The 18,354-nt window shown below is 38.7% G+C and overlaps 1 protein-coding gene across 9 annotated transcripts in view; it reads left to right on the forward strand.

Moving 5' to 3' along the window:
- The first annotated feature begins 779 nt into the window (after positions 1-779).
- CDC27 (cell division cycle 27) overlaps positions 780-18,354 on the forward strand; it is a 72,190-nt gene continuing 54,615 nt past the window's right edge. For 2 of the 9 annotated variants that reach the window (XR_002823715.1, XM_004374247.2), the window contains exons 1-2: positions 787-911; positions 17,225-17,300. Coding sequence is in view for 8 of the 9 variants with exons in the window: in XM_004374247.2 (XP_004374304.1) it covers positions 885-911; positions 17,225-17,300 (103 nt within the window). In the remaining variant the exon portion in view is untranslated. Of the gene's footprint in view, positions 912-17,162; positions 17,301-18,354 lie in introns of those variants that run through there. The other 7 variants (XM_023729386.1, XM_023729388.1, XM_004374248.2 and 4 more) reach the window with 7 other exon arrangements.

Genomic DNA, 18,354 nt, shown 5'->3' on the forward strand with positions numbered 1-18,354 from the left:
GACTGATATGTTTCCCTTCACTTACATGCTCCTTTCTTTTCTTCTAATCTACCCATCCTGTAAAGTCCAGTTTAAATCTCCTTTTGTCCTTCCATGAAACCTTCCTCATCTTCAACCCCAATTAATTTCCCTCTCCTCTGAGTTTTTACATCACTTCTAATGAGCATCATATAATGTAGAGCTCTTTGTTGTATTGCCTTTCCCTTAAGTACACCGTAATTTCCTTGAGGCCACACTGAATCTTCGGGCTGGCGATCCTTCCAAATTTCTTCCGATTTCCCTCTGAGCTGGGACAGAGTGACTACTTCTGGTTCTGGAATGGATGAATTACCTAAACTCAAGAGACAAATACTTCTTAATTAATGTCAGCTCCAAACTCTTCGGGTTTTACTCTTCGCTTAAAACTACCGCAAACCAATTAATTCAGAAGAACTCAGCGGCGAATTGAAACAGCAGCCCCGCGACGTAACGCTCCCCTTCCGTTCCGTCAAGCCCCGCCCAGCCTGCTGGTTGCCGATTGGGTGTGGCCCAGCCTCCTGGTGACCGATGGGGCGTGGCGTGCGTGGGTAGGGGCGTGGCTGAGATGGGGAATTTCGCTCTCGGTAATCTCCGGTAATCATCGACAGTTTCCGGCAACGGTCTCCTCCTCCCCCAGTTCTCCTCGGGTATTTCCGGTCCCTTTCGGGCCTTCCCGTCTAGCTCCTGCTTGCGGCTTTTCACTTCGGGTATTTCCGTGTCCCGCTCGGAGAGACTCGGCAATCGCTCGGCCTCCCCCATCCCCCGGTAACGGTCGCTGGTGAGTTTAAATGAGCCGGGGCTGGCCGGGCTGGAGCCGCTACGGGGGGGGCCTGAGGCACTGCAGAAAGTGGGCCTGAGCCTCAAGGATGACGGTGCTGCAGGAACCCGTCCAGGTAATGATAACCCCTTCTCTGAAGCTTGGGTCGCAGCCTCGGCCAGGAAGCAGCGTATGGCCACTCCGCGGCCTGGTGCGGCCTAGGCCGGGCTGCTTCTCCCGCCTCCCTTGATGCCGGTTCCTGCCTATCTTTTCGTCAGTCCGGCGGCCTTGCCCGCAACGTAAGCCGTGACACTCCTGGTCCTACATTACTTCTGCCCTAATCTGAGCGGGGTGCGGCGTTAATACCGCCTTTCTCCTCGGAGCCAACGTCTGGCCAGCCCCTCCTGTCAGTCTAGTGGCCTGGCCGGGCCGGGGGTGAGAGATGAGGGGCCGAAAACTCGCCCCAGGTGCTCTCCTGCCTGAAGGATGGTTGAGAAGCACGTTTGATGAGAGCTTGTATGATCCTCAGAATGGTGGGGCAAGTTTGCGGGGGTTATTTTTGTTTTACGTGAGAGAGTGGAAGGGGAGGGTAAGATCGGTATTTTTAATACTGATTGCCGTTTTGGTTAACAGACTTTCTAGTCCACGTTGCTTTTCTCATTCAGTGGATTTTCCACAGGACAGTTGTCTGAGAAGAGAACTCTAAGGCCAGTGCTGAGGTGCGAACACCTATCCAAAAGGGAGGGAGGTAGAAACAGCAAATTGGGGTGTTTTTTTTTCCCCCCTCATTACCCGTGATGGGGGTCAGGAGTATTTTATTTTGCATGTTTATAAAGTGGGAAACGAAAGACTAATAATGGCTTTTCCATTCATTTCACTGTCCTTACCATACCAAGGTATGCTTTGATGCACAGTGCTCTGTTGGCATCAAAGAAACCCAACTGGATTTTAAGTGTGTGATGCAGTGCCGGGTCATTTTCCCCCTGCCATCAAAGAAACTGAATCTTGTGTCCCTTGGTGATGGACCAGGTTTGGGGGACTTTTCAACCCACCATGTGATCTTTGACTTGATCAGAAGAGTTGACCTCTATCAACTGCTGTCATTGAGTAGTGAATTTTCTTTGAGAGTTATAAAGTGATCTGATTTTTAGAAATTACTTCATATTGTCCCCAATAGGCCTGTGATATCTAGTAGTAAATATTTTAGTACATTACTACTTGCATATTTTTCTTCACAGCATGAAATACTCACTTCTCCTAGTTTGCCTTCTTCTCTAGCTCATTACATATAGCAGCTATTAGTGTTTGAATTGATGTATTGTGGGATTCTATTTTAGGAAATTTACCTGTTTACGAGTTAGTTGTACTATTGCTTCCAGAGCTATCTCTTTCCATTCATATTCCTCTTACCGGTAAAGAGTCCCTTTTAAACAATTTTTGGGGCCTAACATGAAATTAGAATTTGCTGTCTGTACTTTCTTAAATAGCTAAACATAATACTTACATTGCTTAATTTCCATTTCATATCCTTGGGATTATTATCTTATCATTTGCTTTCTCTGGCCCCAAAAACTTCCAAGTGTTAAACTAGTTTCATTGATAGCATATAACCACTATTTAGTAATAATACCAACCTGTATAAAATCATAGAAAAGAAAGGAAATATGTGGCCTATTCCGAGATAGTGCCCGTCAGGTTCTTCTATTTCCTTAAAGTACTCTTAGCAGTAATGCACTTAGATATTAAGGATTAAAAGTCAAATTAAGTTCTTTTCCCTCCACTAGCTTTGTCCATTCTGGGATGGTGGTAATGAGTTTTGGAATATGACTAGGTGAGAATTATGGTTGTAATTTATAGTATAAAAGGAAGCCACTCAAGAAGGGATCTTGAGCAGTGAGAGGAGCAAGCAACTTTAGCTGTGATGATAAAGATCAAATGATGAAGGATAGTGCTGAAGATGGGAAAGAATTACTGTGGAAGAGAATAAAAATAGGACAGATGAATATGATTTGTTTTTATAAATATTTTTAAAAACTGTAACCGATTACATATATCTGGGAAGGAGGGGGAGTACATTGGAAAATTACTTTGTTTCCTTTCTTGGGATGCCTCAGGGTTCATAGTATTACCCAACATAGGAAAAAATTGAGAGGAAAGATGAGCAAATATTTTCTACTTTTTTTTTTTTCTTTAAAGATTTAGCTTGGAAGAGCCAGTCTGATAAGCATATGTGCCTAAATACGATGGAATCACTCCTCCCCCAAGTTACCTCTCATAGAAAAGTGTTACTTTATATTTGAGTCTTTACAAAAATCTCTCCTATTATGAGGCAGAAGTTCTATCAGTTGTTTTTAATAGTAACTGTTTGAGGAAGGCACATTAGCCTAAATGACTTTAGTCAGTACTAAGTTGGATGTTTATAAAAGTCACTTGACAAAATTGGTTTTTCATAAAAAGGCAAAGACATATAGATTTAACAATTGTTCCTGGGGGAGCGTTTCATAGTTCAAAGTGTTGGATGAAGTTTAAACAAGCCTTAAAAATCACCTTGATAAGGAGTATGGTATAGTACATGGGTACTGTATATACGATAACAATGTGGAGATCACTAGATAGTGTGGGAGTACTTTTAGCTTGGGATAAGATGTCCAGGGACAGCATCTAACATGGATTCAGAGTACCATATTTCACATAATTTAGAATTGAGAGTGATGTGCTCTGGAAGATTGTGTTAGATGACTAAAAAAGTGGTTTTAATGATAACAGATACCGATGTCAAAGATGCATGTGAAGAGTTTGAATAAAATTGTTTTATGTAGTAAGAGTAGAAAAAAATTGAAACATATTTTGTGTGTAACTAAATTAATATATTAACATTTGATTTTGATCTACATTCCTAAAAGTTGATATATCCAAGTTGGCTGAAATGCACTTGATTTTGAAATTTTCTTTGGGGAAATGAGAGATTACCTTATATTTAGGTATAATATAGTATCTTGAAGACAATACGACGTAGGACTTAAACTGAGAGAATAAGCTTTGGGATGAAAAAAAGCTATTGCAAGTACCTAATAATTTAATGCCTTTAGAGACTAGTGTCTTGACATAGCCCTTGTTGAGCCTGTGTTCTATAGGAAGAGAAAAACATCAGACAAATACTCACAAATCAATAATTACATACTGTGATAATAAGGACACTATAGATAGAATTTTGTGAGAAATTTTAGTAGAAGGGATCTGACATAAGCCCAGATGTCAGGTTTGCAATTGGACCACTAAAAGAGGTACTGCAAAGCAGCAAAAAGTTAAAAAGCAGCTTCAATGAAAAAATCAAATTTGAAAGAATATGATAGACACCTGCTATATGCTAAGCATAAAAGAGTATAAGAGACATTTTGAAACCTCTAAAAAGGGTGTCAGGAAAGTCCTTTTTTGAGGAAATGACATTTAAGCTAAGATCTGAGGGATGAGAAGGGAACAGTAATTTGAAGAACATTACGGCAGAGAAAATAGCATGTGCAAAGTCCCTAAGACACAGCAAAGCTTGGCATTGGAAGAAGACCATTGTGGCTGGAGTTGCATAGTAAGGGAGAAGGAAATAGCAAATGATAAGGTAAGCAGAGGCCAGAGGTAAGGAATTCAGTTTCCATTCTAAGTGTAGTGGGAAATCACAGAGAATTTTCAGCAGAAGAGTGACATAATCTGATATATATGTAAAGATCTGTGTGACTATAAGAAATGTAATGTGGGGTGGGGAATAGAGGGAGCAGGAATAAAAGCAGTAATCTTGGAGATGATGGTAACCTTGACTAAAGTGGTAGGAGTGGAGTAGAAGAGGTAGGAGAGAAGTAGATGAATTTGAAAAATGTTTTGGAGGTGGAACTGATGAGACTTGGAAATTGATTGGATATGTTTGTGGGAGGGAACCAGAATGACTTCCTGGATTCTGTTTTGGTGGTACCGTTTTAAAAATGGAGAATCCTTTATTTGGATGGGAATGGGAGGCAGATTTGAAGGGGGGCAATTAAACATTCTGTTTTGAACAAATTAAGTTGGAGATATTTGTAGGATCACTGAGTAGAAACATGGAGACATAACTCCTATTAATCTTTTGAGGGTTCTAATCTTGTTGGGAAAATAAGAATGCTACATGGGAACAATTGGATGATGCTGCAAGTCAGTATATATTTGATTGCACAGGTCATAATAAAGCAGTTCAGGAAAGAGAGATCCTTGTAGACTGAAAACATGATAAAGGCTTCTTGAAGGAGTAGAACTTAAAGCCTTAGAAGTTGTTAAGGGTTTGAATTAGTAGAGAAGAGAAAGAATATTCCTGGCGTGGTGTGGCATCAGCAAAAGCCCGATGTTGATAATGATAATGGTGGTCAGGGAGAAGAGAGCAGTAAAATGTTGTCTTGACTAGGGTGGGAATTGCAAAGCAGAAGGAGATAAAGCTTTGTTAGCTAGGTAAAGTCAGGTTATAGGGGACTTACCATCCAGGCTGAGGAGTTTGGATTTAATGTATTGGTAATAAATAGCCTTTATAGGTTTTTGAGCAGAAAAATTTTGTGACTAAAGCAACACTCCAGGAAGATTAATCTGGGACTGTTGGGAAAGTGAGAAGAGGCAGAGTTAGGGAGACATACAGGCTAGTAGAATAACCCAGTTACATGGTAATATAGACCAGGATTTCTCAACCTTGGCACTATTGACATTTTGGGCAAACTAATTTTTTGTTGTAGGGGGCTGTCCTGTATATCGTCAGATGTTTTATAGCATCCCTGGCTTCCACCCATTACATGCCAGTAGCACTCTCCTTTTATTTGTGGCAACCAAAAATGACCCCCCAGACCTTGCCAGATGTCCCTTAGGAGGCAAAATGATGATTGAGAACCACTGATACAAATGTAAAGTAAATTAGAATTCTAGAAATTAGGTTGTGATTTACAACATGAAATTTCCACTGTTTTTTTTTTTTTTCTTATACTTTGTCATATTGTCTAAAGCTTTTATCACCTATTTGTTTTATAGTCTAAAAAAAGGGCGGCTATTTTCTTTTTTGACAGCAACAACAATAAACCCAAAATTTATAGTAGTCGCTTTTAAGTCTGAATTAGTTGTACAACTTGTAGAAGTTTGCCATTTCAGGTCTAAGAAGAGCTAGCAAGTAAGGAACTTAGTAATTTAATTTTTATTCTGTTGATTTATTAATCTTTTAAATAAACACAACCTAGAGCTAACCCATTACTTTAATCAGTTGTTTGCTGCTGTCAAGTCAATTCTGATTTACGGTAACCCCATGTGTGCAGAGTAGAACTGCTCCATAGGGTTTTTAAGGCTGTGAACTTTTGGAAGCAGATCACCAGGCCTATCTCCTGAGATGCCTCTGGGTGGGCTGGCTAGTAGTTGAGCATTTAACTGTTTGTGCCACCCAGTAACTCCTAATTTAATCAGTAGAATTTCTTTTTTAAACTTTTTTTGGCGGGAGGGCATTGCTCTGTTTGGCTTCATAACTTTCTTTTAGCAGCATTTCATCCATGTGGCTTTTAATGTGTAGAACTCTTTGATTTGTAGAACTCTAGAGGTGATGCACTGAGTGCTGTTCATTTAGGGGGAGGCCCACACCAGCAGTTGGAGAGAGGTAAGTGAATAACCAGGGAGCTGATCTTAGCGCTGTTTATCATCAACTACCAATTTGTAATGCCTTAGAGAATAATCTGTTCACCACCCCATACCCCTACAAGAGATACCATCATTCAGGAATTTAAAGGTGATTGAGCACAGTGGTGATGGAAGCAGTATGTGGTGTTCTCTAAGTGCAAGTTTTACTTCTGGGATTCATGGAAGTTGGAGCTGGCTGCTGTCAATATCTTTTTCTAATGCTTTTAAGAATTAGCAATAAGGAGCAATGTTGTCCTGAGCAAAGCCTGATTTTAAATCAGAAATGGATAGTCCCTTGAATGATTTTTTTTTCCTCCCCCTTTCATTTTTTAATTTAAAAAATCAGAAAAAAAAATTCAAAGTTCTAGGACTTTTTGGCCTTAGTGTGTGTGTGTGTCATATTTTCCCGGTAATTGGTAGTACTAAGGTAGCTGGTGAATCATTTGAGTCTTTTGTGGCTTATGTGTTACAAAATAAGCAGTTGTATAATGAGTCAGAATCGACTCGAAGGCAACAAGTTTGGTTTGTTTGGTTTATAAGGAGCACTGAGTTTTCTGTTAATGGTGGTGGAGTAATTTGGAACATAATCATTGCCACTGAATTAGACAAGCAAAAAATTGTTGAATTGACAAATCTTTTGTTATATATATTTTTACCACAATTAAAGTTCCTATGGGCAATGAGAAGCCACTGATAGATTTTAAGCAAAGGAGTGATACGGTCAGATTTGATTTGTGAAAAGCTCACAGGGAGAGAATGGTCATAGGATGAGAAAGAATTCAGGGAGACTAATTAAGACACTGCTAAAGTAGTCCAGGCAAAAAATGGTCTGCCTTAAAAATGTAAATGTTTATTGAGTATCTTCCTTTCACTATTACTGTGTTGCTTAATTTAATGTCATTTTGAAAGGTACTTATATGCATGATTCCAGAACTCTAGGTCATATCTGGTCTGGTAGAACCCCAGAAAACCAGTTCAGTTTTTGTGGGGGTGTAGGATTTAGCCAAGCACTGTGCTAGACTTTCATACACCTAACTAGGAAATAGTTGTTTTTATCCTTATTTTACAGATGATAAAGCTAAAGCTCAGAACAGTGATTTGTCCACCTTGATTAGTGTTAAAGGGCTCTTCTTTATCTGCCCTGAACTGGGGTGTGGAGATCTTACTAGGCATTCAAGACATTACTGTTGAATCAAATTAAATTTGAATACCCATTAGCCTATTGTTTTCTGAATGACCTTTATTATTATTATTAAATCCAGATCTTGAAATTCCCGGAAGAGAACACCTGTAGTTTATCACATACCTTTTATCTGTCTCTTTCCCATGTTGTAGTGTGGAAGACATGTAGGCTAAAATAGCAGTGATTCTATAGCATATTTTAAAACCTGTCCTTGCATTCACCCTTTGCCAATCCCACATATTTTCATTCTAAGGTTCAGCTTCCCAGTTTTGTGGTAAGAAAACAAAAGCACCCACAATGAGAGCAACCAAATAAGTGCCTGTGGAATAATGCCTGGCTTATTCATAATTTCTTTTTGTCAGTGGAGACCTGAAAATCCAAAATGTTAAGGCTTAGTACAGCACACCTGAAGAACTTGATTTTCTTAAGTCGATTTGGTTTTTTTTGTTGTTTGCTTTTTACTGAAATCAGGATCACACAGCAAATGAAATAGGTGCTCAGTAAATGTTTACTGAGTGGATGCATGTTTTTCAGAAGTAGTAGACGTATCAAGTGAGATGGTAGGGTAAATTATCTGAGTAGTGTGGAGGGAACTATACAACATGCTCTAGGCTGTTAACCAGAAAAATCTGAATATCATCCGGGTATTTATAGATCACACCTGTACGAGATTTTGTTGCCCAAAAGCCTGATCTGTTCCAACCCTCTGTCAGACTTTGACTCAATCTACTTATCAGATTAATTAATTAATTGTTTTTTTTTTATTCCTATTCGTAAAAGTCCAAATCAGGGTTTCAGCCTTGTTGATTCCTCCGGTGGTGTCCTAGCTTCTGGTGTCACTGGCAATCCTTGGTGTTCCTTTGCTTATAAATGGTTCTTATATGGCATCTGTCTTCCCCCTGTGTGTGTCTCTGTGTCTGTTCTGCTTTTTTCTATAACTCAGAAGTGATTAGGTTTAGGACCCATCCTGCTCTGCTATTACCTCATTAACATAACAGAAGAATCCCCTATTTCCAAACAGGATCCACAGATATACAGGCCAGGACTTCGATACTTATTTTCAGGGTGTACAATTCATCCGTAACAGGCAGCGTAGGTGAGATGTGAAAATAGAGCTGAAAGGGGGATATGAGTATCTTACTAAGGAGTTTGTGCTTTATTTTGTAGCTATTTATTTGGTAAACTTTGTGGGGCTATCCAAGAAGAATTGTTTGAGAATTTTGATCAGGGAGGAAGAAAGGATGATGACAGCAGCAGCTAAAATTTATTGAGTAATTATTAGACATGTGCTAGGAGCAATTATGTACTTTAAATGAAGAGTTATGTACAATTATGTATTTTAAATGAAGAAACTAAGACTTAAGATACATTAAATTACTTGCCCAAGATACACAGCCGTGGTGGAACACAGATTTGAACCCAAGCCTCCCACTGTTCCCCAGTGATGATATTTGTGTTTGAGGAAGGTAGTTATGGGACAGGATGAATTACCAGAAGGCCATTTAGGAGACTAAGAGTTTTGAGGAAAAAGATTCTGTTGTGGATAGGACTAGAAAGAGGGGATAAATTCAAAGACTTTCTTTAGGAGAAATTCTGTAAGTGATGGTTAAGTTCACTGATCAATCCATTAAAACCTTTTGAGTCCAAAATGTACCCAAATTGAATTACCAATATTAGTTGTTGTCGTTATTGTTGTTAGCTGCTGTGGAGTCAGCCCCCTACTCATGGCAGCTCCACGCACACTGGGATGAGACAATTGTGATCCATAGTGTTTTCTTTCTTTTTAATTTTATTTTGTTGTTGTTGTTGAAAATATACCCAGCAAAACATACACCAAGTCAACCTTTTCTACATGTAAGGTTCAGTGGCATTAATTGTTATTCAAGTTGTGCAGCCACTCTCACCCCCCTTTTCTGAGTTGTTCCTCTCCCATTAACATAAACTCACTGCTCCCTAAAGTTCCTATCTAATCTTTCGAAGTGCTGTTGTCACCTTGAGCCCCTGTAGATAGTTCTTAAAAGAACATAATGCTCAAGGCAGACATTTTTTATTAGTTAAGCTAAACGATTGTTTGGTTTTAAGAAGACTTCAGGGGATATTTTTGGTTTAAGTTTTAAAGATTATTTCAAGGCAGTAGTCTTAGGGGTTCATGCAGCCCCCTTGACTCCAGAAAGTTTGGAGTCCATCAGAATTTGAAATTCTGTTCCACATTTTGCCCCTTTTGATCAGGATTTGTCTATAAAGCCTTTGATCAAAGCATTCAATAATGGTAGCCTGGTACCATCCAGTTCTTCTGGTATCATGGGAAAGGAGACAGTTGTTCATGGAGGCAATTAGCCACACCTTCCATATCCTCCTCCTATTTCTGACTCTCCTTCCTCTGTTGCGCTAGCAAATAGAGACCAATTGTTGTGCCTTGGACGGTCACTTGCAAGCTTGTAAGTCCCCAGGCACTATACAGTGAGCTAGGAGGTAGAACGGAAGCACTAAACATGTTATTAGGCCAATTAACTAGAACGTCCCATGAAACCATGACCCTAAACTTCCAAACCAAGGAACCAAAATCTGTGAGGTTTTCGGTTGTACATAAGTAGCCTCAGCAGCCACTGTTTTTTTTTTCCTATCATTGTTGTAAATATATCACACAATTGTAAATATATCACAGACATAGGGTTTTCATTGGCTGATTTTTGGAAGTAGATTGCCAGGCCTTTCTTCCTCAAGGTATTAATGTTGCTATTGTGGCCACAGAGTTGATTCCGACTCATAGTGACCCTATAGGGCAGAGTAGAACTGCCACATAGTGTTTCCTAGGCAGTACTATTTATGGGAGTAGATCACCAGGTCTTTTCTCCCATGGAGCCTCTGGTGGGGTTGAACTGCCAACCTTTCACTTAGCAGCTGAGCCTTTAACCATTGCATCACCAGGGCTTGTTTAATGCAAAAGTGACACATCTTTCTTGGTCAGTAACTTGTCCTTTTCCCCTTTCTTTTAAATATCTAAATTCAATTCCACAAATATTTTTTCCTCTTTTAAGTATCTAAATTCAATTCCACAATATTTATTGAATAGCTATTACATATTAGCATCTAATATTGCATCCCATCAGTTCCATCTTTGGTTGCCTATATATAGATAGAACAGTGATTCTTAATGAACCAGGGTATCTGTAAACCCCTAAGACTGTATATAGATTTTTTAATATGCAGTCATCCCTTGGTATCTGTGGGGGATTGGTTCCAGGACCCCCAGAGATAACAAAATCTGCGGATGCTCAAGTCCCTTATATAAAATGGCGTGGTATTTGCATATAACTTATGCACATCCTCCCGTGTACTTTAAATTATCTCTAGATTACTTATAATACCTAATGCAATGTAAATGCTATGTAAATACTTATAAAGTGCTTTGTAAATAGCACTTTACACTCCCTCTTAGCCTTTGAGGGATTGCTTTGACCACTTAATTGCTTTTTAGGGGCCATTTTTTCACAGAAACGAAAGGCGCTCACAACACAAGTAGGGAACAAAGAGACGCAAGGCGAACAATGCTCGAACAGCAAGGGCTAGAGAGAGACTGAGAATCTGTGAAATGGTGGGAGGCTACAGCAGGGTATGCCTACACATCATTCATTTGCATGGATTCAGTGTAGTGCTCGGTGCATGGCAAATTCAAGTTTTACTTTTTGAAACTTTCTTTTTTTTCCAAATATTTTTGATCCCTAGTTAGTTGAATCTGTGGGTGCAGAACCCAGAGGGCCAACTGTATATGCAAATGTGCTTTCTTCTGTGGAAGGGATCTGTAGCTTTCATAGGTTTTTCAAAAGAGTGTGCTGTTATAAGAGGGAGAGAACCACATATCGAAAAGGGTGAAAGAATGATTCTGAACCCTGAATGCTTATCTATCACCAGTGGAAAGATTTAAAAATTATCCTTAAACTCAACCCAGGAATTATGTTTCAGTGGATCTGAGGTAAAGCACCCCAAGCCAAGGTTGAGAGCCACTGCTCTAGACAGGAGTGACACTAAAATGTACTCTATGAGAGCAGAAACTATTGTTCATTTCTGTACTTCTGGAGTCTAGAAATTGCCTGCACTTAGTAAACATTTATTGAATGGATGAGTACTAGAGCCCTCCAATTCAGGAAAAAACAAAAAACCTCCTTCCCCATTTGGAAACCCAGGTGGCATAGTGATTAAGCGCTACGGCTAACCAAAAGGTCGACAGTTCGAATCTACCAGGCGCTCCTTGGAAACCCTATGGGGCAGTTCTGCTCTGTCCTGTAGAGTCGCTATGAGTCGGAATTGACTTGACAGCAGTGTGTTTGGTTTTTTTTCACCCATTGCCTATCATGGCAAGTCATGCTGGAGTCACTTAAAAAAAAATCTTTATACTAGGTAATACCCTTTAATATGTGTTCCCTAGATTTCTTCACCAGTGATTGTATACCTTTATACTTTAAATAGCTAAGTATGTTGTTGGTATCCAGACAGTGGTATCAGAAGTAGCCCAACAAACCATTATTCTTAGGTAAGGAGTAAGAACCTCAGATCCCTTGGCTAATGGTCTCTGAAAGAGTTAGCAGTAGCAAATACAGTAGAACATTTTATTAGGGGTTCTGGCTCTTTAGCACAGCTTGTTTGGTACCTTTTTTATTTAGGTGGCTCTAACTGAGGAAGAATCATAGTGATCAAACAAACCTTAACAGGCCCTGTTGATGGTTAGTGACCCTCTGCTTTTTTCTCTTCCTATCCTCTTTATTCCCCATATAATAGGGAGGATCCTGAGATTACTAATCAATCTTTTTAGTGTGGTATATTTTAGTTTTATAAGTGTTTCTTTCTGTGAGATTGAAGGGCATCGTGGAATTAATTTGTGTAGAGGTATTCCACAAAGAAACATCTATGACAACTGGCAGAAAACTGAAGTGTGGCAAAGTTACAATTATGTGAACCCCTTTGTCTTCTGTAAATTATGAGTTAGGGGGGTGTTGTGATAAATCAAGATTTTTGGCAACAAATTATCTTTACTGCAACGTCTGTAACCATCTGGAAGTTCCAGGACTTTTCTGATTTTGGGCAGCCTAGACAGTATCATATTTTTATGTACACTGCTGGGATCATTTTACAGGATATGCCAACTACTTCTGAAAATATTGGGGGAGAGGGAAATGGTAGTTATATTAAGTTTCAAACTAAAGAGAGATTTCTTTGTAGCCCAACCTTGTTTGGGTGGATTTTCAAACGAGATGGTTTCGTGATTGTTTGCCATTAATATATAGACTGTTCTAACAGGTGTAAGAGATGGGTTAGGACCCGGAAGAACATTAAGACCTATGAACGAGAGGCCTTTGAATTTGAGTGATTCAAGCCTTTCTTTTAAAGCAAAGAGACATGACCTGAAGATTTAGAAATTATTTTACTAACATTGGAGTAACATTGGATGAGACACTTAACCTCTATGGCTTTGAGATTCTGTTTAATAAGGAGGTTTTTAATGAGAATAAATCTTTTTAAATCAGTGATTCTCAAACTGTACTATGCATACGAATCACCTGGAGATCCTGTTAAAATGCAGATTCTGATTTACTAGGTCTGGGGCGAGGTCTAAGATTCTACACTTCTAGAAAGCTCCCGGGTGATGCCAGTGTTAACTGTTCTCAGGACCATACTTTGAGTATCAAACTTTTAGATAGTTCTTTGAAGTAACAGGAAATGAATGGGTTAGGAAGACTAACATTGGATCTGTGAGAAAGATGCTGCCTGTATTAGTATAGTTTACTTGAAAGTAATATTAAATTCTCGCCTTCCTTCTTTCCCTCGTATCAGGATGGGGAATGATCAAGTCAAACATCTTTGATATTTTATAAAATGTAGGCTGTATAGACAATAGGGTTAAACAAAATGCTTTGTTGTTGTAGTTAAGTGCCGTCAAGTTGGTTCTGACTCATAGCAACCCTATAGGACAGAGTAGAACTGCCCCATAGGATTTCCAAAGAGCAGCTGGGGGATTTGAACTGCTGACGTTTTGGTTAGAAGCTGAGCTCTTAACCATTGCGCCACCGGGGCTCCAGAAACAAAAGGCTCTAGATACCCCAAACTGAGGTAATTTACTATTCTTTCTTGAGGGAATAGAAAAATATACCTTTAGGCTAAGTAAGTTATCTATTAGGACTTTTAATTTAAATATTATAATTAATAATACTAATAGCAATGTTATTAAACATTTGCTTTTCATTCAAATTCCTGTTGAGCTTTTACTATAGTCAAGGCATATTAATCACTTATTTTAATGTTATTTTAATTACTGTTATAATGCTAGTTAGTGATCTTCATTAAGGTAACCAAATCTTAACTGTTTTTTTTTTTTTAATTGTACTTCAGGTGAAGGCTTACAGAACAAATAGTTTCTCATGACACGGTAGTACACATATTGTTTTATGACATTGGTTAACAACCCCACAACATGTCAACCCTCTCCCTTCTTGACCTTTTTTTTTGTGTGTGTGAAAATATACATAACCAAAGATGCACCATTTCAAAAATTTCTTCATGCACAGTTCAGTGACATTGACTACGCTCTTCCAGTTGTGCTGCTGTTCTCACTTTAGATGAAGGCTTACAGAACAAAATAGTTTCTCATTTAACGGTACACATGTTGCCCTATGACAATGGTTAACAACCTCATAATGCATCAACACTATCCTTACTCAACCTTGGGTTCCCTATCACTAGCTTTCCAGTTCCCTTCTGCCTTCTGGCCCTTGTCCCTGGACTGCTGTGCCTCATTAGTCCCATTTGGTTTTATCGGGCTGCCCACTCCCCGGCTGAACGGTGAACCTCGGAAATGACTTCACCACTGAGCTAAAAGGGTGTCTGGGGGTCATACTCTTGGGGTTTCTCCAGTCTCCTTTAGGCCAGTAAATCTGGTCTTTTTTTTTTGTGGGTTAGAATTAACTGGTTTTCTTGTATCCCTTATTTGTGAAATTATTGAACAAATTATGAGCTAGTGTTCATTTTTAGCATGCTAAAAATAAAAGATAACACTGTTGTGTCACAATCAGTTTTTGAGATATCTCAAAAGTAATTTGTTACTAAAAATAAGTATGTTTATGGATGATTTATTTTTTAAAAATCAAATTGGAGGCTTTAGTTTCTTGCAATATGATAGACTAAAAGTTAAAAGAAACCCCTCCTGGTTTTAAAAAAAAAACCAAACCCGTTGCTGTCGAGTTGATTCCAACTCATAGTTGACCCTATAGGACAGAGTAGAACTGCCAGATAAGGTTTCCAGGGAGCACCTGGTGGATTCGAACTGCTGACCTTTTGGTTAGCAGCCGTAGCTCTTAACCACTATGCCACCAGGGTCTCCTGGTTTAGTGCTTCTAAAAGTGCTGGCTAAACATTAAAAAGAGTGTGTGTGTGTCGTAAAAAGACCAGACTTAATGGTCTGACTGAAACTGGAGGGACCTCGGAAGACACGGCCCCAGACTGTCCTTTAGCCCAGAATCAAAACCATTCCTGAAGCCAGCTCTTCAGACAAAGATTAGGTTGGACTATGGGACATAACATGATACTCATGGACATGAGACTAAATGGACAGCACCTGTCCAGAGGTGAGATGAGAAGGCAAAAAGGGACAGGAGCTGGTTGAATGGACATAGGAAATCTGAGGTGGAAAGGAGTGTGCTGTCACATTATAGGGAGAGCAGCTAGCGTAACATGACAATGTGTGTATAAATTTTTGTATGAGAAACTGACTTGAACTGTAAACTTACACTTAAAGCACAATTAAAAAAAAAACTTACTAAAAAAAGTGCGTGTGTATATACATATATGTAAAATATAATACTGTAATAAATATAATTTAAAAAAAGAAACATAATGATGAGTCTCTGTTGTAACTACTTGACTCTGTTCTTACAATGTGTGAACAGCCATAGACAGTGTATAAATGAATGTTTGTGGCTCACACAAAAATAGACAGCAGGCCAGATTTGGCCCACACGCCATAGTTTGCTGACCCCAATATAGAATATAAAAAGAATTCCCACAAAAGGGTCAATAAATGTATGTGACATGAACATTTTCCAGAAGACCAGTAAACGTGAAATTACCAATGAACGCATGAAAAGATGTTCAGCTTCATTTTAGTATTCAGGGAAATGTTAATTAAAAGCATAAGATAAGCATTTTGCATCCATTGAATTTGTAGAAATCTTTTAAAAAGTTGACAATACTTAGTGTAGACAAGGATGTGGAATAATGGGAACTCTTAGACATTTTGGTAGAGTGTAAATTAAACCAATGATTTTAGAAAATAATTTGACAGTACCTGGTAAAGATGAACATGTGCATACTCAACAGCCCTGTAATTCCATTCCTAAGTATCAATCCTAGTTTGAAGAGATTCTTATACATGTACTCCAAGAGACAAATAGAAGAGTGCTCATCACACCATTGTTTATAATTAAAGTTCAAAAACAGAAAACTAAGTGTTATATTGCTTGGGGATGATATATACAAACGGATAAAATTGTAAAGAAAACCAAAAGAAAGATTATCAAAACCAGGGTGGTGATTTACTTTTAGGGCAGAGAGAAGTTATGTGATCAAGTAGGGGTATATGGTGGCTTCGAAGGTATTTTTGTTCTTGAGCTGAGTAGTGACTACATGGGTGTAAATGTTTTTTCTTATTACCTGAAGAGTACTTCTATCTGATATATACATTACATGATATGTTTCATAATTTTAAAAAAGAAAAACATACTGGAATAGATTAAAGATTATTTCTATGATAACTTCACTTTCATTTGCATTACAATATGCATCCTTGAGAGGGTAACAATAGGGTGCCGTTAAAGCTAATAGATGGGGAAGTTTGCGTGAGAGGATGACATACATTTGAACATGTCCCCCATGTACATCATGAAAAATGGTTGAGAACCACTGCTATAAGAGCCTGTAATTTAGTGGGGTAGGCAGACCCATAAAGAAATAACTGCAATATCATGTAAGTGTTCCACTAGAGGTATGTGTAAAAAAAAAAAAAAAATGCTAGGGATTACCGAGGAAAGCTTTATGGAGTAGATGTTATTTAAACTGGGTCTTTTAGGGATGAGCAAAATAAGGGGACGAGGGGGGGCGCTCACATTCCCCAAAGAAGGAAAAGCATGTACAAAGGCACAGAGGCCTGCAAGTCCATGGAGAGTTGAGTGAGTCAGTTCAGATACATTAGGAACCATAGTGTGAAGAGCCTTACTTAACACACTAAGGAGTTTGCACTGTGGGCATCAGGATTTTATCACTTGAATAGGGATATATAAGACTCTACACTAGGACTTACCTTGAAAATATATACCTATGTATGTTTATGTTCAAGGGGCCCTGGTGGTACAATAGTTAAGCTGCTAACCACAAGTTTGGTAGTTCGAACCCATCAGTGGTTCCACAGGAGAAAGATGTGACAGTCTGCTTCCGTAAAGATTACAGCCTAGGAAGCCCTATGGGGCAGTTCTCCTCTATCCTATAGGGTCACCATGAGTCAGAATCTACTCCACAGCAAACAACAATAACATATTTATGTTCTTTTTCCTTCCTTACAGGCTGCTATATGGCAAGCACTAAACCACTATGCATACCGAGATGCAGTTTTCCTCGCAGAAAGACTGTATGCAGAAGGTATGCAATCTGTTCATTGCTATAGAGCTATAAATGAAGGATAAAATATATGGAATTTCATCATGTTTTATGACCATAACAAGATTCTGGGTATTTTTTTGATCCTCACTGTTCTTAGTTATAATTGCATGCTTATTTTTTTTTGTTTTTTGCTTTACGATTGCCACTAGTTCATAAAAACTTTACCTGTTGCTCTGTTATATGTTACTTTTAATAACTGTAGAATTTACTTAATCATTTTCCAATCTTCAGGTATTTTTTCCAAGTTTTTCATTAGAGCAGAGTTTATGTTCTGTGACGAAGACCATGGATTTAGTCTGTGGACTTAGTCCAAACCCTAATCTGGTCACTTAATTGTACAGCTGTGAAACCTTGCATGAATTACTTAATCTCTGAGTATTTCAGATTTTTTATCTATAAAATAGGGATGATAAAAATTTCCTCATAGAATCGGTTGAAGAACTAAATGAGATAATGTATTTAAAGCACTTAGCACGGCCTTCTGGCGTTGTAATAAATGCTCTATAAACATTATTTACTGTTAACGTATGTTTTGTTTCTGTCCTTAAATTATTATAATTCTCTTTGTAAGAAGCTGATATAGATAATTGTGTACAATTTTTTGGTTTGGTTTGTTTTGAGTCATTTCCTTGAGTTGTATATTCTAAAATGGAATGTCTGAGTCAAAGGGTATGATCAATTCTACTACAAATTACCTTTCGCCCAATTAACTCAGCAGAGAGCTCATTGTCCATGATCAGTAAGTGGCAGATCTCTTCTGACTCAGCTTTACCAAGGATAGCAAATACTACCACTCCTCTAACTTGCAGCCATGGTAGACATCACTAATCCGTCAGTACTCTTTCCCACTGAACCAGCCTCAGAGTTCTTGTCAATACAATGCTCTAGGCTGACAATATCAGTTCATCAGAGTTGGTACGCTAGGTATACCTGTTTTCTTTTTTGGTGGCCTCCTATGCCACTCATGGTAGTTCCTGTGTTATCCAACAGAGCATGAGACTAATAAAGGATTTGATGGGTTGAATCCTCTGTG

This window comes from Trichechus manatus, unplaced genomic scaffold (assembly GCF_000243295.1).
Source record: "Trichechus manatus latirostris isolate Lorelei unplaced genomic scaffold, TriManLat1.0 scaffold00028, whole genome shotgun sequence".
Lineage (NCBI taxonomy): Eukaryota > Metazoa > Chordata > Mammalia > Sirenia > Trichechidae > Trichechus > Trichechus manatus.